Below are 23,503 nucleotides of genomic sequence, written 5' to 3'. Positions count from 1 at the left end.
GACCGCTGACTTTCACAGTCCAAGCGTTAGCAATTTTCAAAGATTAGGGTATCTTCGGCTTTTAAGACTTTGAAGCCAGCTAGCGCCTCAACTGAGAAATACCAGTAGTCAAAAAGTTCTTGTGATAAGTCTGCTAAACTGTAGCTATCTGTCCTCCAAATTTCAAGCGTATTCAAGAACTATTGCTGAAGATGAGCGAAATCTAGATCTAGTGTAAGTTGCTGAAAATTCGTCCCTCTGTCCCAGAGATTTCCAGAAGTCTGGAACACTTTTCTAGAAAGCTAGAAAAGACGTCTACGCCTTGAAGAAGTGAAACCTACCAGAAATGTGCAAACCTTTCTGTTGAAAAGTTGGCGACGGGGTTGGTGCCTATGTGGTATTATCCTATTATATCCGCTGGTGTCAATTCATAGAAATGTTGTGGGAGGAGGCAAAACGTTTTCTTCAAATCTGAGAGGGGAGGGGGGATCTTTTTTTTTTACAATAAAAATATCAAATACAGGCATTGTTCAAAACCTTAGATGGGGGACCTAATGAGCAAATTTTCAACCCGTCCTCCAGTTGATTTCTGTTTTAATTTCCTATGACGCACGCACAAAGGAATTTTTTGGGAGGGTGGGGGGGACGCCCTGTTACAAATAAAATTTTAATTAATAGTTTGAATAAGAAGTGTCCAGTAATTCGAGAAACTTTACGATTTTCAGGAGGTCGAGCGGGCCCAAAGGCCTCCTCCTGCCTCATACGGTTTGAAAATCCTTTTACTATTCCACTTCAAACAATAGACAATATGTCTACCTTACTGCTAGAAATTTCGTGTGGATGGGTTTGGGATGGTGGTGTTGGGTTGACTTCAGCAAGGATCTACGGTCTAGAAAAAAACTCTTAAGCTTTAGCTGAAGATGTGGGTTATAGCTTCAATAATGAATTTGGAGCACAACTTCGATAAATAGGTTGTTTTCATCTCGCTTTTTCAACCGGTTCCAATTTTAGTAAATAAAACTTCTAAAAATTAAAGTAGAAGTTGATGAAAAAAGGCATAAATGTTGAAATCACAGATGCTGATGGGAGCAGCATTTTGGGCTAATCAAGGGCTTGGCGGTGGAATGGTCTCGATACAGGGCACTGTTTGGGATGTTTATACCCTTTAACCCGACAAAAAAGTGCAAATGTGTGTTTTTATGTAAATTTTATTATGTCTGACATTATCTATGAGAGTTACCTTTATATTGGTTGTTAACTTGTTTAGATTTTAGAGGGCCGACTTGCTCCAAAATGATACTTCCACGGTATTGACTTGCGTCCGCAACAATAATTTGGAACAAGTAATCCCCTTCTTAAATATAAGACATTAACGCTTCCTTATCTCGATGGTTTAGCTATTAAGAGAGATCTGCATTTGATATAAGTTCGAAGAAATGGGTTTAAAATCTCCACATCGCAACACATTAAAATGTATAAGTAACATGACAATACCTGTGCTAAGATGGCAGCTTAGATTTCTCCTGTCCGGCGCCTTTGTTTTGCTTTCAATTGTTGAACTGGTTTTGGAAGCCTGATTTTAAATCAATTTGCTGACTCAATCAAATGAACTTGCTAGTAGGTCTATTTGTGATTACTTGAACAACCTGATGAGGGATATTTTTTTTGTTTAGAATTCTCAAATAGTATGTGGCTACAACCGTACTTATAAGCTTTTGCATCTGAAAGTAAGGAGCAAGGTTAAAAGTTTGATCAAGTTTAGTCCTACCCATCAAAAGCTACGAGCCTGAGAATATTAGTCGTATTTTCAAAAAAGGGGGACACACCCCCTAAATGTCATAGAATTTTAATGAAACTCACACCGTTAAATTTCAGCGTACCAGAGAACCCTAATGTAGAGGTTTCAAGCTCCTATCTTCAAAAATGTGGAATTTTTATTTTTTGCCAGAAGAGACCACGGAAGCGTGTTTATTTGTTGTTTTTTTTTTCCAGAGGTGATCGTACCGACTTTCAAGCGCAAGTTAAAAGTTCTAGTGCCCTTTTTAAATAAAAAAAAACAATGCAATGAGGCCCCCTCCAACTCTCATTTCGTCCCCAAAGTCACCCGATCAAAATTAGCCATTTTGTTCAGGGTAGCCAAAAAGTCTAATAACTATATTTTTTTAGGATGAAGGGCTACAAATTGTAAACTATGGCCCATTTAGTATTGTTTATTGAGAAGTACACAGACGCTTTCAGGGGGGATTTTTATGGCACCTGGTATTAACCAAGATTGGTATTAACCTTGGTACAACATATAGCAATCGCAAATTCTGTCGGTCTGTCGGTCCCGGTTTTGCTACTTTAGGCACTTCCAGGTAAGCTAGGACGATGAAATTTGGCAGGCATATCAGGGACCCGACCAGATTAAATTAGAAATAGTCGTTTTCCCGATTTGACCATCTGGGAGAAGGGGGAGTGGGCTGCCCGTTAATTCGGAAAAAATAGAAAAATTGAAGTATTTTTAACTTCGACCGGTTGATCCGATCTTAATGAAATTTCATGTGTGGAAGGATATCATGTCTCAGAGCTGTTATTTTAAATCCCGATCGGATCTGGTGACATTGGAGGGGGGAGTTGGGGGGAAACCTAAAATCTTGGAAAACACTTAGAGTGGAGGGATCGGGATGAAACTTGTGGGAAAAATAAGCACAAGTTCTAGATGCATGATTGACATAACCGGAACGGATCCGCTCTCTTTGGGGTAGTTAGGGGGGGGGGGTTATTTCTGAAAAAATAGAAAAAATACGGTAATTTTAACTTGCGAACGGGTGATTGGATCTCAATGAAATTCGATATTTAGAAGGATATTGTTTCTCAGAGCTCTTACTTTAAATCATGACCGGATCTGATGACATTGGAGGGGAGTAGGGAGGGGGAAACCTAAAACTTGGAAAACACTTAGAGTGGAGGGATCGGGATAAAACTTGGTGGGTGAAATAAGCACAAGTCCTAGATACATGATTGACATAACCAGAACGGATCCGCTCTCTTTGGGGTAGTTGGGGTGGCTAATTCTGAAAAATTAGAAAGAATGAGGTATTTTTAACTTACGAACGGGTGATCGGATCTCAATGAAATTTGATATTCAGAAGGATATCGTGTCTCAAAGCTCTTATTTTAAATCCCGACCGTATCTGGTGACATTGGGGGGAGTTTGGGGTGGGGGAACCTAAAATCATGGAAAACGCTTAGATTCGAGGGGATCGGGATGAATATTGGTGGGAAAAATAAGCAGAAGTCTTAGATACGTGATCTACATAATTGGAACGGATCTGCTCTATCGGGGGGGGGTTGTTAATTCTGAAAAATTAGAAAAAATGACGTATTTTTAACTTACGAAGGAGTAATCGGATCTTCATGAAATTTCATATTTAGAAGGACCTCGTAACTCAGATCTCTTATTTTAAATCTCAGCCATATCCAGCGTAATTAGGGAGGCAGTTGGGGGACCGGAAATCTTAGAAAATACTTAAAGCGGTGAGATCTTGATGAAACTGGATGAGAAGAATAAAAACCTGTCTAAGATACATGACTGACATAACCGGACCGGATGTGCTCTCTTTGGTGGAGTTGGGGAGGGGGGGGGTAATTTTGAAAATTGAGGTATTTGTAACTTACGAAAGGGTGACCAGATCTTAATGAAATTTGATATTTAGAAGTATCTTGTGCTTTAAAACTCTAATTTTAAATTCCGACCAGATTCTGTGACATTGGGGGGGGGAATTGGAGGGGGAAACCGGAATTCTTGGAAAACGGGAAAATTGGGGTATTTTTGTCTTACGAATAGGTGATCGGATCTTAATGAAATTTAATATTTAGAAGGAATTTATGTCTCGGAGCTCTTATTTCAAATCCCGACCAGATTCTTGACATTGGGGGGAGTTGGAGGCGGAAATCTTGGAAAACACTTGGAGTGGAGGAATCGGGATGAAGCTTGGTGGATAGAATAAGGTAGTAAGGATTGATCCGGCTCAAAAGTAAACGAAACTCTAAAAAAATGGAAGTTTGATGCTAATAGTTACATCAAAAGAATCGGATTTTTAAATATATAAGTTTCATTAAATTTAGTCATACTTTTCAAAAGTTACGAGCCCGAGAAAATGTGCCTTATTTTGGAAAATAGGGGGAAACACCCCCTAAAAGCTACAGAATCTTAACGAAAATCACATCATCGAATTCAGCGTATCCGAGAACCGTATCGTAGAATTTCCAAGCTCGTATGTACAAGAACATGGAATTTCGTATTTTTGCCATAAGACCTATCACGTGTACGTGTTTATTTATTTGTTCTTTTTTTTTCATTTTCCCATGGGTGATCATATCAACCCAATGGTGCTAAAATATTGCAAGAAGACTGATTCTAACGGAAATTAAAAGTTATAGTGCCCTTTTTAAGTGACCAAAAAAATTTGAGGGCGCCTAGACCCACTCTCACGCTTATTTTTCCCAAAGTCAACGGATTAAAATTTTGAAATAGCCATGTTGTTCAGCATAGGCGAAAAATCTAATAACTATGTCTTTGGGGAGGGCTTACTCCTTCAGAGTCCTCGGGAGAGGGGCTGTGCGTTACAAACTTTGACCAGTGTTTACATATAGTAATGGTTATTGGGAAGTGCACAGACGTTTTCAGGGGGATTTTTATCTTGGTTGGGGAGGGGGTTACGTGGGAGGATCTTTCCATGGAGGAATTTGTCATGGGAGAAGAGAATTTCCATGAAGGGGGTGCAGGATTTTCTAGCATTATTAAAAAAAAAAAACAATGAAAAAGTAAATATGAAAAAGTTTTTTCAACTGAAAATAAGGAGCAGTATTAAAACAAAACGAACAGAGATTATTACGCATATGAGGGGTTCATCTCCTCCTAAATACCTGCTCTTTACGCTAAGATATTTTTAGTAATTTGAACTATTTGTTTTACGGCCTTTGCGATTCAGGGGTCATTCTTAAAGAACTGGGACAAAATTTAAGCTTTAGTGTAAAGAGCAAGGTATTAAAGATTGGGCAAACCCCTCATATACGTAATAAAAATATACGAATATAGAAATTCGTTACGTAAGTTAATTCGTAAGTTACGTATATTTTCTACTAATAAAAACGTTCGTAACAAATTTAAAGTTCTTTTTGCCTTTTTAAGTAACCAAAGGATTGAAGGGCAACTAGGCCTCCTTCCCCACCTCCTTTTTCTCAAAATTGTCAGATCAAAACTAAGAGAAAATCATTTAACCCCCAAAAAAATTAATATGCAAATTTAGTTTTAAGTATTCATGTACGGAGAGCCAAAATCAAAACATGCATTAATTCAAAAACGTTCAGAAATTAAATAAAAAAGTTTTTTTTAACTGAAAGTAAGGAGCGACATTAAAACTTAAAACGAGCAGAAATTAATCCGTTTATGAAAGGGGCTGTTCCCTCCTCAACGCCCCGCTCTTTACACTAAAGTTTTTTACTGTTTTAAAAAGTAGATTTGAGAGACAGAGCTAAACTTTAGCGTAAACAGCAGGGCGTTGAGGAGGGAACAGCCGCTTTCTTATAAGGATTAATTTCTGTTTGTTTTAAGTTTTAATCTCGCTCCTTACTTACCGTTAAAAAAACTTTTTTTTTAAATTTCACCTACAGAAAAACTTAGTGGGATATATGGAGAGTGACCATTGAAATTTGTTGTTAGACTCTTTAACAGTGCTTGCAATTGAGGGGGGATGTGCTTCCAATATATATTTACTCTGGCCCTCGAATTTTTGGAAAATACCTTTTGTTTGGGTTCGTTAAAAGTGCTTTTTGTGTATTTTCATTGAAAAAGTAAAAAACGACGAATTTCATCCCTACCCCTTGACTATGAAAAATAAATCTCCCCCCAATTTTCCGTGAATTGACGCTTTAGTCATCAAAATGGGAACATTTAATGTCACTTGTGGAGAATCATGTTCACACCTGAAAATGTGCATAGTATACACTAGAGCACGAGATATGTACTGAGGCCTAAGACCAAAGGATGTATCAGTTCGCTTTCACTAGCAAGAGAGAGATTCATCGAGGGGTTTTTTGATTGGTTGCTGGTATTACATAACAAGTTGGCTTCTTGAAAGTTTAGGGATGGTCTATACATTAAGAAAACACTGTTGGTTTACACTAGTTTTAGAGGGGCCAACTCGTAAAGCAATGCCTAATAGCTGCATTTGCAGGGATGTGTATATTTCAGGTTGGAAATTCAGTATTCCTATCATGGCTCTCATCGAAGAGGCAGCCACTTTCAGGAATCATGTAAACCAGTTTGCACGTGCTTAGGCGAGGCGGACTTGTTCTAAGCGTGACGGAAAGTAAGACAAGTGGGAGTGGGGCTAAATGGGATACATGGAGTCCGGACATTTACACCAGGTGATGGAAAGTGAGCGTCCCTCGACTTACATGCGTCTCACAGTTTTCCATGATTTGCAAACAATTATAGAGCTTTCAGAGACTGCATCCATCAATAAATGTAAAATATGCAAAAATCTTATATATTTATATAAGACGCCGTTTGATAGGGGGATAAGAAAATAATATATATATATATATATATATATATATATATATATATATATATATATATATATATATATATATATATATATATTTATGCATATATATATATATATATATATATATATATATATATATATATATATATATATATATATATATATATATATATATATTTATGCATATATACATATATATATATATATATATATATATATATATATATATATATATATATATATATATATATATATATTTATACATATATATATATATATATATATATATATATATATATATATATATATGTATATATATATATATATATATATATATATATATATATATATTTATGCATATATATATATATATATATATATATATATATATATATATATATATATATATATATTTATACATATATATATATATATATATATATTTATACATATATATATATATATATATATATATATATATATATATATATATATATATATATATATATATATATATATATATATATATATATATATATATATATATACACAAAAAAAGACTTAAGTAAAAAAGAAGACTGTTTTTCCTACATTAGTAATTTATATAGATCAGTACTTGAATGATGATCAGTACTTTATATTTCTACGTCGATTTATAGCCAAACTCTACGAAGTTCGTCTTAAGGTTTGATAGAAATTTGGAAAACAACACTTTTCTACCAAACCTTACCTACGATTTAGTAGAGCTTAGCTATGTATTGTTTCAACGAATGGAGGTTGTTTTTCCTCAATTTGGTTGTATGTGCATTGTGACTGAAAGCTTTACAGTTAGGCTACTTTACAAATCATGAAAAGTACTTGTGAATTGCATGTAGGGTAAGTCAAGTTTCGTGGGGGATGATGTCCGAAGCCTCTTCCTTTGTTCTTATCTGGGCAGAATGATTTAAGGGTAGATCCATGGATCTAACGCAGAAAATCGTCTAAAAAGTATTAGTTTTAACGCCATAGACTTAGACAAACAGCTAGGATCCCGCCAATTCAGAATGTCTTCTAACTACCATTGTTTTGTGCCAGAATTAAATTTGAAGAACTTTTTTCAAAGTTAAGTTAAAAGTGACATTAAAACTGTGAATAAACATAAATGATGAAGGGGGTTGCCACCCCTGAGATCCCTGTTGTTTTAGTTAAAGTTTGACTCGTGCTTTTGAGCCCAGCCAATTAGTAACTGTTGGTGTGGTTATTACTGACCTTTTTTAAATACCTTTTTTTAAGATTTTTTATTTTTAATATTTATTTTTTTAATTTTTAATCATAATATTTTCATAGTATCATTATTTTAAATTACAATGACCATGTTTTCTAGGAGTTCTGTGATATACAGCGAAGCATGAAACTTATGGTGAAATGACATCAGAAAACGCCCGAAGCCCCAAAACTGTTCTTCCTGATGATGGTAGACACATCGAAACAAGTTTAAATTGTGACGAATGTGGTGTAGCATTTGAAAGTGTTCAATCATTAGAGGTTCATCGTCATTATCATCAAGGCAACCTGTTGAGTCGCTGGGCATTAGAGCATGGTCCACCCACCTATTCAAATGGACCCGAAGATAGACAGAATAGCTTTGACACTAGATTAAATTCATATCATTCTCATCAGAATTTTCAACAGCACCAAAATGGCCTCATGTCAAACGGGGCCAATTTTCCTTGTGATCGGTGTGGAGTTATTCTACCTTCGCCGTACGCTCTGTCAGATCATATTAACATTATGCACAGAGAAGTAAATGAGGGGTATAGCATACACCCTCCACCTATTCGTGAAATGCCAGACTCTTCGTCTGAAATATTAGATCTAGACTCACAAAGAGTCCATGTGTATCAGCCGGGACAGGCACCACCTCCTTTAATCTCGCTGGGACAAAATTATCAAAATTCAAGTGCCACCTCTGGGAGCTCTTATGGCTCATCAGCATGGATATCTTCGCAGTTTTGTGTACCAACACCTCAACCACCGAGTAGTTTTTCTCCAGTGGTTGGATATCCTTCAAACCAAACCGGTGTTATGTTAGGTCCTCAAATGCAACATCCAAACCAGCAACCTCCGAGGTGGATGCAGCCTAGTCAAGGACATAGAGGTAGGCAACTTGTAAAATGCCACATTTAACAATTTTAAAACCAAAATTTGTAAAGTTAAGGCAAATTTGTACAACAATTTTTCGGCTGTCCTTCTATGATATTAAATTAAAAAAAAAAAGTTTTTTTTAACTGAAAGTAAGGAGCGATATTAAAATTTAAAACGAACAGAAATTACTCCATATATGAAAGGGGCTGTTCCCTCCTCAACCCCCGCTCTTTACGTTAAGGTTTGACCCTTTCTTTCAACTCTACTTTTTAAAACAGTAAAAAACTTTAGCGTAAAGAGCGGGGCGTTGAGGAGGGAACAGCCCCTTTTATATAGGGAGTAATTTCTGTTCTTTTTAGATTCTAAAGTCACTCCTTACTTTCAGTTAAAACACTTGTTTTTTTTTAATTGCTGAATGTTTTTGAATTAGTGCATGTTTTGATTGTGGCTCTCCGCACATGAATAATTAAAACGAAATTTGCATATTTATTTGTTTTGGCTATATGGCTTTGTTATAGTTTTGATCGAATTATTTTTAGAAAAAAGAGCGGGGGAGGAGGCCTAGATGCCCTGAAATTTTTTGGTTTGTTAAAAAGGCAGCTAGAGCTTTGAATTTCTTATGAATATTTTTATTAGTAAAAGATATACGTAACTTACGAATTAGCTTACGTAACGAACTTCTATATTATATCGTATATTCTTATTACGTATATCAAAGGGTCACCCCCTGGTCAATACCTCGCTCTTTACACTAAAGCTTAAATTTTGTCCCGATTCCTTAAGAATGACCCCTGGATCTCAAAGGCCGTAGAATAAATAGTTGAAATTAATAAAAATACTTTAGCGTAAAGAGCGAGGTATTAGGAGGAGGTGAACCCCTCAAATGCGTAATAATTTCTGTTCGTTTTAAGTTTTAAAGCTACTCCTTACTTTTAGTTGAAAAAAATTTTTCATGTTTATTTTTTCATTGTTTTTTAAATAATGCTGGAAAATCCTGCGCCCCCTTCATTGAAATTTTCTTCCCCAATGACAAATTCCTCCATGGAAAGCTCCCCCCACAAAACCCCCTCTTCTTGACCCCTCCCCCAACCTAGATATCGTCCAAGCGTCTGTACACTTCCCAATAACCTTTACTATATGTAAACACCGGTCAGAGTTTGTAACTTGCACCCCTTCCTACGGGGACTGTGGGGGATTAAGTTATCCCCAAAGACATGGCTATCGCAGAATTTTAATATGGTGAATGGGAAAAAATTAGCGTGGGAGGGGGCCTAGGTGCCCTCCAGTTTTTCGGGTCGCTTAAGAAGGGCACTAGAACTTTTAATTTTCCTTAGAATGAACCATCTCATGATATTCTAGGACCACTGGGTCGTTCTGATCATCCCTGGAGAAAAAAACTTAAAAAAAAAAAAACAAACACACATCCGTGATCTGTCTTCTGGCGAAAAATACAAAATTCCACGTTTTTGTAGATAGGAGCTTGAAACTTCTACAGTAGGGTTTTTTTATACGCTGAATCTGATGATGTGATTTTCGTTAAGATTCTATGACTTTAGAGGGTGTTTCCCCCTATTTTCTAAAATAAGATAAGTTTTCTCAGGATCTTAACTTTTATATATTTAAAAACAGCATGAATATGTGATTCTTTTGATGTAACTATTGGTATCAAAATTCCATTTTTTAGAGTTTTGGTTACTATTGAGCCGGGCCACTCCTTGCTACAGTTTTTTTTTTACCATGAAGTGTTCGATGACGGGTACAATTTGAAAAGCCGAGGATGAAAAACGGAGTTGAAAATTCCTCGAGTAGCTTAACTGAGTTTTTACTTTGCGATTGGGATCTTGAAAACGGTCCTGTGTATGCAAGCTTATTTATATTCTATTTTATTTCATTTTGTATATTTTTAGCTTTAAATTGTACCACAACATTTAGTTTCTTTTCTACTGTTGTTTTATTCGTTTGCTCTTTGTTCTTTGGTCTGTTTTGTTTCTTACTTGCTCAATTATTTAAGCTCTTAGGGGTAGCACTGAAATATTCTATGCTTCTATAGTTTTTAATTCTACACTTCAGTGGTGTAATTTCATTAAGATCCTGAGGGGGGTAAAGTTTGAGTCTATTTTCCCAAATATATTGGAAATGACAATAAAAACTAAAAATAAGCCATATGGTACCATAAAGATGCTATTTAGTACTATAAAGGTACTTTAGGTACTGGGAAACCGAGGTCTGGGAGTGGCTGTTACCCCCCCCCCCCTCTGTCCCAGAGTGAATTAACCCAGGTCTAAAATATAGGTAATTTATAAATCAAACAAACATCGATATTTTGAGCAACTGCCTCAAAGCACTCCTCTTCTGTACATACATGAGTAATGTGCATTTTTACATTCAACGAAGCATTTCAATCTAGTCTTGTCCTTGCAAAGTGAAAAATTCGAGAACAGTGGCCAAAATATACTTACTTGAAACAAATCAGGCTGCTTACTCTTACTTGAAACATTTTCATTTTGAAAAATAGATGAAGCCGGAAGGCTTCAGGAAGATTCATGTATACTGGAAATATTTTTTATATAATCCAGTTTTAAAGTTCGCAGTAATTTAGTATCTGAATACACAGTCAGTACACAGAATCAGCTTCAAATTTTTGTACGGAATCATTTTTCAAAATTTGCATTTTTTGCGAAATTTGGGTATTATGTTTTTTTTGTTCTATTCTTCTTTTTTACGACTCTGATTATACAAGCAGAAAGACAGGTACGTGGGATGGGGGCCTCCTTTTATCAAAAGTCAAAATAGTTCGTGACGTAGCCTACTGTTTAATCCCTCGGCTGAACCTGGCCTTTTTTGTTCGTTTTTCTGGATCCCATATACAAAATTTATTTGGGTAATATTCGAGTATCTGAGAGTAAACTTGCTGTATTTGCCTGTTAGTACCTAATGAGTCGGCATCATTTTTTGTCCTGAGCTGGCAGGCAGCATTTCATAAAGTTATGCGGCTGCCACTTTAAACAAAGGAGGGTGTAAACTTATCGATTTTTTTGTTTGATTATTTTGTACACATCACAATGTTTGTCTCATGGGATTGTTACCCTTTGTTTTAACACCTTGTCAATCATGTCTTGACAAGGAAAGAAAAAACAACACTGACTAACGAGATCAATCACAAAATGGCTATGCATAATTAATACTTGCAAATCTTATGCTTGAATATGGATAGGGTACCCTATAGAATTAAATATGCATTGCAAATTTATTTTTAGCAGTTAATTGCTGTTAATATTCTGATCCATTATTTTTTTCCTTTCTTCCAAGAAATTTTTCTTGTCTGTAAGATTCAATTCAAAGAATATTGATTCAATAATTAAATGAAAAGGCGATAACTGCGGAACATTCGTGAATCCCTAAAAACGTCGCAATTTCATTCAACTGAAGAAGAGTCGGTTTGACCAAGCATCAGTACATAAATACACACAGATCTTCGGGGGTGTCGGTAAGGAAAAGAAGTGTTTTGTTGGATATCTATCAGAGCAATTGCAAAAGGGTGAGGGGAGCATCGCCTCTAGTGTGCAGCTATGTTAATGTGTACTTTTCACAGTTTTAAATTAGTCAAATCTTGATGCTTATATTTGGTTCTGATACTTCTAAATTGATTGGTAACGCCTTGAAAGGGTAGATATTCTCCACTTACCCTCATTTCAAAACACAAGCGTCTCAAAAAGAAGTGTTTTCATCAGTCCTTATTTACCCCTGTGACTGTAGGAGGTGCGTGAATTTATAGAATTAGAGGGAGAGGCTAGTTTATTTTTCAAAATCTAGAGAACAGTTTAATGTTTTATAATAAAATCAATTTTCAATGAAAATGTCAAAAAAGCTGTTTTTTTTTTAATATAGTGGACATACAAATCATGGGAAGCCAAAGTTCCAATTGATTTCACTGGACTGTAACTCAACTGAGTGGGTCTATTGTAAATCCACTCATATGGCAGAAAGTAAGCCAAGTGGGGGGGGGGCTAAATGGGGCACGTGGTCTTCGGACATTTACACCAGGTGGTGGAAAGTGAGCGCCCCTCGACTTACACACGTCTCATAGTCTTTCATGATTTGCAAATAATTATAGATGTTTCAGAGACTGTGCATCCATCTATAAATATAAAATAAATTTTGTATATTTTCCTCCCTTTGCATATATGTTAACAACTATCAATGATCTTGGCAGTTTGGTAAAAACCCAAATTTTGTATTATTGTAGATAAGGCTTCAGATACTGAAGCCTTGATATCAGTCAGGCTTGTTTCAGGGTTGAATTTAAGGTTCAGAGGATAAGTTCGAAAAAAGGGAACTACCTAAAAAAACTAAATCCGCAAATGTTTTAGAAAATCACCAGACTCCGGCGGACAAGAACTCATGGCCCACCTCCCGCTCCCAACATTCCTATCTTGTTTATACGTGTAGAAATGAGCTCCAAATTCTAAATTGTGTGCTTGCGACCTTTAAGCATGCCATGTTCGGTATTAGCCTTCGTTTTATTTCTATCTTGTATCTTTCAATAATTTCTAATTAAAAAAAGTGCTCTTAAAGGAAAGGTTTTTTGATTCCAAACAGTCGAGTTGAATATGAAATTAATTTGATTTGTAAATTCAATTTGCTTGATTCTTTTATTTGATCAGAGGCAGTAAACAAGTATATACGTCTAAGCAACAGAGTAAAGACATCGACCAAGCAGCAAACGCATAAACAATCAGGCCTACCAGGTCTGCTTATGAATGTTTGTTGGCAAGTAACGGAATTTCTGACACCTTTTAAAAGCTGGATTGACAGCCGTATAAGCTTAGTCTCTGGAGATTTATAAAAATGGGGTTGTAACTTTATCCAAAAGTGTGTACCACATTCTGTGTATGTCCATTTAATGAGCAACTGAGCTTGACTACATAATTTTTCTGTCACCCACAAATTTAAATTTGGTTGTTTACATCTTCTTCCTTTGAAGTTTGAGGTTCAATTTTGTCAGGAGAGATTGATTTGGCTCATTTGAACCTTTGTCATTTCATCCTCGTTTTCTGTAAAATTTGGTTGTTCGTTTAAATTTTATTAGATTCCTGTATATAAACCTATTCTAAAAATGAATTGTGTTGAACTTTTACAGTCTGTCATCCATTTTGTATAGGGGGGTAGGGGTGGTAGTTATGGGCTTTTCAGTAAACGGTATTGAGCCGTCTTGTTGATGAACTTATTTTCGTTTTCATTTGGAATTTTACATGACGAAATGTCAATTGAGTGAGCCAATTGGAAGACCAGTACTCTGAAAATTAGATGAAAACCACTTTCTCATTCTTTCATTGGGTGATTTCCTTTTCGTTAGGTCCGAAGAGGCCCAAATGAAAACCGAACTTAGATACCTTGTTGAGTTTAGAATTTCTGTAATGGGCTTATAAATTATAATGCTGTTTTCGTGATGATCCGTACAGCTCTTCTACTTTAGGACGGGACGCCGCGCCCAAAATTTGCAAAATTTACATCATGTAGCTGAATAACTGCTTCATGTACATATATTAGGGTACATCCAATTGTCTATGATTTTCTTTAGGCTAGAGTTACATAGACATTTTTTCTCCCAGTAATGGTTGTTCTCCCTTATTTCTTGTAAAAGTGAAAATAATTATGCTACATTTGCAACCAGTGTATAATGCCCCTCCAGAGGACGCTTTGGCACAAAAAAAGGAGACGTGTCACTGCTTCCCCTGCGAAATCTCGGAAGGAGAAGGGTTCGAATCGGGTACCTCTCTAGATACAGCCCTGGCTTTAAGGAATTTTCTTCAAGATTCCATAAACGTGTTTTCGCAATAAACTTTCACCATTAAGACCAATCGAAATAAATGTTATCATTCCTTAATCAGCTTCAAATCACATTTCTTCTTCACTTGGGAGTTTTTTTTTTTAAAGACACTTTTAAATTTTCGCGTACGATGGGCTAGAGTTCGTTCTTTACTAGGGTGCGTCTGATGCCGCAACCTTGATAATAGGTCGCTATGTACTCTTTTTTGTGTCTAAGCACGACGGTTGTGTGACCTAAAAAAATGGGCCCTGCTTTTAGTGTTGTAATTATTGAGCCAGAATTAAACTAACATTGCCTGTATGTAATTCAGTGTATCTCAAATAAGTCAGTTTATCAGTATGTCAAAATATCAGAAGCTTAGGGCTTCTCTTTTTAGTGCTAGAACAGATGTATGGGATGGCTCCCATTTAACGTGCTTTTTTTGCCATGGTAGAAAGTTGTCTACGACTTTCTTGCAAAACAACTGAATAATCGCTACGATCTCTTATATCTGGGAGACTTAGTCTCGCTTTATATGCTAAGGATCTTTTTGTTTAATCTTAGAAAAGTGTTGACCTGTAAGAGCTTGCCCCATATAGCTGGAACCAGCATTTCATTGTAGATGACCATTACTAGCAATCATAAATGTTCTTATTTAAAACAGTACAAGTTCATTCAAAAATCAACATGTCCTTTTCAGTTTGTGTCGAGTGCTTTGACCTATTGAATATTTTACTGTATTTACTTATCACACGCTTTAGATATTTCCTTTGATTCAGACAGATTTTACGCTAACGTTATCTGTGCAGACAGTGGTTCACACAACTAGTGTTTTAAGGTAAAGGCTCTGAAATGTCAGACAAACACATTTTCCGGTCATATTTGTCGAAACTTCCCATCGGGATATATTCCTGATCACTCTTTACAAGTCGTAGATAACTTCGAAGACCACACTGCCTTTCCATGACGAAAGTAAAACAGTTCAAAATAGGGATGAAACATTTTAATTGACTGTGAACAGATATAAAATTATTTAACTGAGTATTTCTAACACATATACAGTGTTCATCATCATCAGTAAAACTAAAAAAAAACTTACTGCTGATTTTACTGCTGATGATGAACACTGTATATGTGTTCGAAATATCCAGTTAAAAATTTTTATATCTGTTCACTGTCAGTTAAAAGGTTTCATCCCTATTTTGAACTGTTTTACTTTCGTCTTTACTAGTCCCTCCTCCTATGTGCAGTTGAATATAAAAAGTGTTACATTTTCTTTGCATATTTTGAAGAAGACATCAACAAAATTTTTAGTTCCAGGATTTCCAAGCTCCATTATGATCCAGGGACAAATGCCAACCAGCACTTCCAGCAGGGATGTTCGTCCCAAAGCTTTCTACTGCGCAGCGTGCAATAAGGGATTCACTTCTAGTGGACATTTGAAACGGCATTATTCTACAAACATCCATCAGAATGCCGTAAAAGCTAGTGGATTACCCGACCCAGCATTGCAGTACCCAACGAGAAGTAAGTTGCCAAACTAGTTTTTTTTAATGTTGTGACTTCCTAGAATTTGGGTAGTTTATGCGAAAAGAAAAGCGGCTCCAATGTCAGTCGTGGAACGTAATTGGATGGTACCTAAGTGGATTTATTCCCACATGCTCAATTATAAAAATAATGAAAAATGTGGGGTTCCAAAGGGGGCAGTCGAAGCCAAATGATAAATGTTTGATGTTAATGTTTTGTTTAATTTGAAATTGTAGGGGTTACAACTTGTTTTTTTTTTCGTTTGATGTTGTCGTGAGGCAACTACAGAAAATGGTATTCCGGTATATTAAGAAGAGTTTTCAAGACCTAATAAGAGCGTTGCCATGATTCGAATTTTAGATGGGGAATATAATAATAGAATCTCTACGGCGGTAACAATACCTACGGTTCCTCCAAAGGACGCGTCTCCGTCTTCGATTCATTAATTCTGCAGTTTTATACTATAACTTCATTGTTCTTTTGAATTAGACTAGGTTTAGTAGGCTGAATTTCAAGCAGCAGTTACTTCTCTAATCAAGTTCAACGCAATTGACTGAGTGAGTGACCTATGTATGATCTGTGTCCCTTCGACTGAGTGAAGACCTATGTGTCTCGTGAATTGTTTCTTGTTTTTTTTTTTATATATTCGTCCTGGAGAATGGATTCTTTTAGAAAATTGAAGGGACACTGACTTGGTTACAGATTCTCAGATCTGTTGCCTTTTTCAAGAGCTGAAACCGATCGCATGGCGCTCAAGTATTGTTGTAGTTTTATACCTTGGGCCTAATGTGACATCGTGCAAACTTCTTTGTGTAGCCATTTATTGAGAACGATTAGAAAGTGCAAACACTGCCCCAGTGGTAACATGATACATTTAGCTCCCAGGAAAAAGGTCTCAAATTCATCAAATAGCCTGTTTCAAAATACAGTCTTAAATTTAATAGTCAGCATATATTAATACTAGCTTAAGAATTGGCTTTTCCGGGGTTTTAGCTGGCAAAAGGTCCTCTGCGTTTGCTTTTTATCTCCTCTGCTCTGTCTTGTGATTTTAGGCTGAAGTTTGTATGGCCTTTTTTGATTAGTATATTCGTCAGGAGATATATATATATATATATATATATATATATATATATATATATATATATATATATATATATATATATATATATATATATATATATATATGTATATGTATATATATATATGTATATATATATATGTATATATATATGTATATATATATATATATATATATATATATATATATATATATATATATATATATATATATATATATATATATATATATATATATATATATATATATATATATATATATATACTAGCTGTTGGGGTGGCGCTTCGCGCCACCCCAACACCTAGTTGGTGGGGGCGCTTCGCGCCCCCCCCAAGCCCCCCCGCGCGCGTAAGTCGTTACGCGCCATAATAGTTACGCGCCATTGTAGTTGTGTCCCTATGTCCCACCTGTGAATATAGATAGATATATATATATATATGGTTTTAACTACGTAAAACTTGCGAATATACAACATTCTTTGCTGTCCCATTGTCTTTGCATATAAATAGATTGTCAGGTTTACCGACTCTTGAACATGCAACATATAATGGTCCATGGGAAAACAATCTGTATTCAGATCTATACCTCATGATTCTAATGATTGCCCTTGAGCTTTGTTGATGGTGATTGCTAATCGACCATTCCCTGTCCCGGTGTCCCGGTCGTCATTTACATCCCCCTGTTTCCTCCGGTGTCCCCGTTGTAGTTGTGTCCCTGTGTCCCGGTCGTCATTTATATTCCCTGTGTCCCGGTCGTCATTTGTATCCCGGTGTCCCGGTCTGTATATACATTCGTTTTTTAGTTTTGTTTTTCTCCTTTATTTTTTTCCTTTTTTTTTCTTTTTTAGCTTATTTAGATTTTTAGATTTTTTAGTTTTTTTATTAGTTTTTAGTTTTTTTTTCTTTTTAGTTTTTTTGTCCCGGTCGTCATTTATATCCCCCTGTTTCCCCCGGTGTCCCCGTTGTAGTTGTGTCCCTGTGTCCCGGTCGTCATTTATATTCCCTGTGTCCCGGTCGTCATTTGTATCCCGGTGTACCGGTCTGTATATACATTCGTTTTTTAGTTTTGTTTTTCTCCTTTATTTTTTTCCTTTTTTTTCTTTTTTAGTTTATTTAGATTTTTAGATTTTTTAGTTTTTTTATTAGTTTTTATTTTTTTTTCTTTTTAGTTTTTTTGTAGTTTTTACCTTCTTTTTAGTTTTGTTAATTTTTTTTTTACTTATGTCCTGGTCGTCATTTATACTCCCTATGTCCCGGTGCTTTGTTGATTGCTAATCGAACATTCCTTTTGTCCTGGTCGCTTTCTCTTTGAGTGTCGTCATTTATTTTTTTCTTTTTTAGTTCTTTTAGTTTTTACCTTTTTTAGTTTTTTTTAGTTTTTTAGATGAAAATTTTTTTTAGTTTTTTCCTTTTTTTCTTTTTAGTTTTTATTGGTTTTTACCTTTATGTTAGCTTATTTTTCAGTTTTTTCCTTTTTTTCAGTTTTTTTTTATTTTTTATTTTTTTTAGTTTTTTACCTTTTTTTAGTTTTTTTAGTTTTTTTAGTTTTTTTAGTTTTTTAGCTTTTTTACTTTTTTTATTAGTTTTTAGTTTTTTTGTAGTTTTTGCCTTTTTTTAGTTTTTTCAGTTTTTTTTTTAGTTTTTTATTGGTTTTTACCTTTATTTTAGCTTATTTTTCAGTTTTTTCCTTTTTTTTAGTTTTTTTTAGTTTTTAGTTTTTTTAGTTTTTTTAGTTTTTTACCTTTTTTTAGTTTTTTTAGTTTTTTTAGTTTTTTAGCTTTTTTATTTTTTTTATTAGTTTTTAGTTTTTTTTGTAGTTTTTGCCTTTTTTTTAGTTTTTTTAGTTTTTTAGCTTTTTTATTAGTTTTTAGTTTTTTTTGTAGTTTTTGCCTTTTTTTAGTTTGACAACTTATTTTTATATATATAGATAGTTTTTTTTTTTACTTATGTCCTGGTCGTCATTTATACTCCCTGTGTCCCGGTGCTTTGTTGATTGCTAATCGAACATTCCTTTTGTCCTGGTCGCTTTCTCTTTGAGTGTCGTCATTTATTAGTTTTTTCCTTTTTTTCTTTTTAGTTTTTTTTTGGTTTTTACCTTTATTTTAGCTTATTTTTCAGTTTTTTCCTTTTTTTTAGTTTTTTTTTATTTTTTATTTTTTTTAGTTTTTTACCTTTTTTTAGTTTTTTTAGTTTTTTAGCTTTTTTACTTTTTTTATTAGTTTTTAGTTTTTTTTGTAGTTTTTGCCTTTTTTTAGTTTTTTCAGTTTTTTTTTTAGTTTTTTATTGGTTTTTACCTTTATAGTTTTTTTAGTTTTTTAGCTTTTTTATTTTTTTTATTAGTTTTTAGTTTTTTTTTGTAGTTTTTGCCTTTTTTTAGTTTTTTCAGTTTTGACGTCACCTGATCCAGTTTTTTCAGGTGACGTCACCTGACACATCCATCCATCCATCCACAGACAACTTATTTTTATATATATAGATATGGTTTATCTGATAATTCAAAACAAAAATTACGCATTGTTTTGTGTGTTCGACCGACTTGTGTAAATATTGGACATCCGCAGGATAATAACCCCCCCCCCCTATGTCAACAATGTCTATTCTTGACGCACAAAAGCCTCAGCTTTATACTTCATCCCCATAGTCTCCTGTATGTTTGGTTTAATTATGTGCATACGTAACCGTATAGCAAATATAGTGCTTTCAGTAAAATTAAAATAACTTTCGACCTATAGCTTTTTCAAATGTGATATTTTATAAATTAAAAAAAATGAATTTAAAAAATTGAACCATATTATAAGAAGTATACTACTCTTACGGAATGTGTTCACGACTCATAAAGGCCAGATGCCTTAAGGGGTTAGAGAGCCCTTGTTACATTACCACTTAAATTTGGATAGAGTATATTTTTTGGAATAGGCTTGTTATACCTATCAATAGCAATATTCCGTGCTAGGATATACGCTGTTTTCGACACAAGCCTACTCTATGAACCATATATGTCCTATATTTATAATAAATGTACTCCTCTTGGCCTTGTTGAATTCTTATTACCTAATAGTTCAAAATGTGTCCAGAGAGTATGATTATGTCCGCGGTAATCCTGCAACCACTTGCTTGTTTCTAAAAATATAAATAATTCAAACTTGAAAATTTAGTAGTTACCATAGTATGCTCTTTCGGTCTAGTTGTTTTGATGTATATCCTTGCTTTACGAAAACGTATGGGCATATGTCATAATGGGCATAATGTCACGCTGATAATAGTTGTTGCCCTCTATGTGTAATAATATTGTTTTTTGTTCTCATTAAGATTCGAAAAGATAGATGATTTTGGGGAATCAAGGAAGGGACGAGTTTTATTGGGGCGAGGCATATAATCTCCGTGAAATCCCCGCAAAAATCTAGGAAATTGGAAGCACTAATTTGGATCCTCATTTTTATCAATGATTCATTTTCCTTTTCAGAAAAGAACAAAATGAAAGCTGCTGATACAACATCATTACCTCAAACCTCTTCGAGTCCTGCTCCCGGAAGTCCCGAGTCATCAACTAGCTCAGGTGACGTCAGTGGTCAGTTCTACGAAGATTCTCAAGGGACACCTCCTGCTACTGCATCTCAAGGGCTAATGTCACCGGGGCATTTCCGTCAAGACTTTCAGTCAATGCCGCAGCAGGGTCAATTCCACAGCAGTAGCCAAAATAGTTTCAAAGGAAATGTTGGAAGTACCTCAAATTTTTCAGTTACCACTAGCAATTCAGCTGGCTTTACAGGGACCAACGGAAACGGCCCTTCAAATTTTTTAGGTTCTAATAATTCTGAATTCTCGCAAGTTACCCCATTTTCAACTGAAAATACATCTACGAATAGTACGACTAATGGAACAAATTCAACCTCTATGACTGTCCCTGCCTCAAACCAATCACCATCCAATGGACCTCCATCATATTCTGACCTACCTCATTTTCAGTCACAAGCTAGTCAGTACACTTCAGGGCCCACTCAACCCCTTCGCAGCTTAGCGTCGTTCGCTTCGGGTCCGATTTATCCTCCATTTTCAAGTACCTACAATCAAGATGTTCCTAATTTTTCTTATTCAGCGCTTCCCCCAAACTCTCAGGCCCCGCCCTCGGAAGGTACTAGAGGAGCGGGGCCTTATGATGAAGCCAGCTTAGGCTTTAATAATAATAATACGTTGGATATTGGTGAAAAGCCGATGTTTGGAAGAGCCAGTGGAAGTAGTGACGGAGAGTCGTCTACCTCTGTAAGTTCACGTAGGTAAGATTATTTTAGAAATTTTGCTGTTCATTAGTGATTCAGTCCATTCGTTCAGTTTGGCTACATATGTCTTGTGCTTTGACAAGGTAAGGCTCTGAAGTCAAAGTCCCTGCTTTATTTGTCCCAAGAACAACTTTCATTATTTTGTTCTCATTTATTTATTTTGTTCTATTTACATAAATCCTATTTGACTCCTTGAAGTTTAATTTAGTTGCTTAGTAATTGAGGTTGAAGCATAGACCCGAATAGGTTATATACTTACCCAACAAGGACAAATACCTTACTATGTAATATACGCTTTTGCTGTTCCCTATCATCCATCAACTGTGTTTTGTGTAAATCGTTACTAAATATTGTTTTGTTATAAAGCGAGACTTTAATAATGTTTTTAAGAGTCTAATATGTGGCGCAGATAGATGAGAAAAGCATAGGCTACAAAGTATATTAAGTTATCCAAAGTTAAAACTTTCAAATTGGAATTAAGATTGAAAAGTCTATAATATAATTATAATTTTGTTCGCACAACAGTCATTTTAAAATCACCAGTTAGTTTTTAATTTGTTTGTTTGGCTGGTAAGTCAGGATTATTTGTTTTTTCTATTCCGCTTCCACGTTTGTTTTTTTGTTTCTTTTCTTTCTTTTGAATTTCTTTTTCATTTTCTCGCTCTCTTTGCAAATGATATTATCTCATTTCACGAGCAAACGAGCAATGACTTCTTGGTTTTTATGTCTAATAAAATCCCTCTATCTTGTTTTTTTTTTTTACTATACTAAAAATATGCACAAAAAATAAGAATATGATTGACAAAAGTTGTAAGTGTAGATTCGAGTGATACATGTCACTAACTTTAATTTTCGATGAGACCAGTTTTTGTTCGGAAGAATACCCAAAAAACTTAAGGGAAGTTTAAGTACTGGAACGGCATACTGTATCTATAAGCAATTACTTTGATTTACAATTCAAAATAGAACTTGAAACAGTTAAGGAAAAAATGGCCGAGGAGAGACTCGAAGGCCCTCTATTCGGATGAAGGCTGTCAGCCTTTTGCACCCGAATGCGCTATTCCATCGCGCCAAGAGAGCTTCCATAGTCGATGTATTTTCATAATTAGTAATTTTTTTCTTAGTTCAGCTACGTTTTTTGTTTCGTTGATTTATGTATGCTACATGAATGTTATGTTTTGTGGATATACACAAAAAGGAAGGTAGTAGTGTTTTTTCGGAAATAGCCTATTCCTGTAAAAACTTCTACAAAACTAAGAAAAAGCAACTTTGAATCAATTAGTAATACGCCAATTCCAACACATGTATGAATTAAGTCATCGAGTCATTCAAAATTTTAAGCCGCCCCATAATGCCCCATTCATAATGATATTTTTATTAATGGGATTTAGCTAGTGGTAATTTAGGCCAATCAGAATTTTTTTTTTGTCTGTAAGAAAATTCTATGAACCATTTGATTGGTTGAAATTGGTGCTATCTATATCGGTTAATCATGAAGAAAAAGAACATTTTCCTTATTTGAATTTTCTTACTCTTTATGTTCCCCCGTCTATCATGCCTTGCCAGTGTGATTCTAGAGCTAGTTTGAAGCTGTATCCGATGTTCTCTCCCTTACTCACAGAAAATGAGGTCTAAAACTCCAAAGGGTGAAATAATTAGATAGTTTTTGACGACGGACAACCTTGCATTGAAATTTGTTTTTCATACTTATAAAGTTTTTGGCTTGCAAAACATGCCTTCATCCATCTGAAGCTCTAATTTTTAGATTTCAAACTTTTAGATAAAGTGTTTTTGTCAATAAACAATTCTTTTTCTATATTTGTTCAAAAAACGTTACGATTTATTGTTTCCCATCTAAAATTTTAAGTTTTTTGTGTACCCCCTTTAGGGGGATGTGCACTCCCAACAAGTTATCTTTTTGATACTTGTCAGTTATCCCGACCACACTCAAGAACTGAAGTTGGGTTAATCATAATGAAATATACCAAAATATGATGAAAATGTATAATAGTTTAGAAACAAAATTATGAAAACTACAATAGAGAATTATGGAAAACAGGCCGCCCAGATGGCATTGGATTAAACACCTAACCTAACCAACTCTATATGTTAAATATTTAATTAAAATATAGATATATTGTAGTTTATCTCAC

At 34.9% G+C, this 23,503-nt stretch overlaps 1 protein-coding gene across 7 annotated transcripts in view; it reads left to right on the top strand.

Moving 5' to 3' along the window:
• LOC136036110 (transcription factor Zelda-like) overlaps positions 1–23,503 on the top strand; it is a 35,549-nt gene that overhangs the window by 6,323 nt on the left and 5,723 nt on the right. For 2 of the 7 annotated variants that reach the window (XM_065718116.1, XM_065718123.1), the window contains exons 2-4: positions 7,900–8,673; positions 15,784–15,996; positions 20,537–21,333. In XM_065718116.1, coding sequence (XP_065574188.1) covers positions 7,941–8,673; positions 15,784–15,996; positions 20,537–21,333 — 1,743 coding nt within the window. In that variant the 5' untranslated portion in view covers positions 7,900–7,940. Of the gene's footprint in view, positions 1–7,899; positions 8,674–15,783; positions 15,997–20,536; positions 21,348–23,503 lie in introns of all 7 variants that reach the window. The other 5 variants (XM_065718118.1, XM_065718120.1, XM_065718121.1 and 2 more) reach the window with 3 other exon arrangements.

The sequence above is a fragment of the Artemia franciscana genome, chromosome 15 (genome assembly GCF_032884065.1).
Source record: "Artemia franciscana chromosome 15, ASM3288406v1, whole genome shotgun sequence".
NCBI classification, from domain to species: domain Eukaryota; kingdom Metazoa; phylum Arthropoda; class Branchiopoda; order Anostraca; family Artemiidae; genus Artemia; species Artemia franciscana.
Note: the sequence above shows the minus strand (reverse complement) of the source record. Positions and strands in the feature narration are given on the sequence as shown.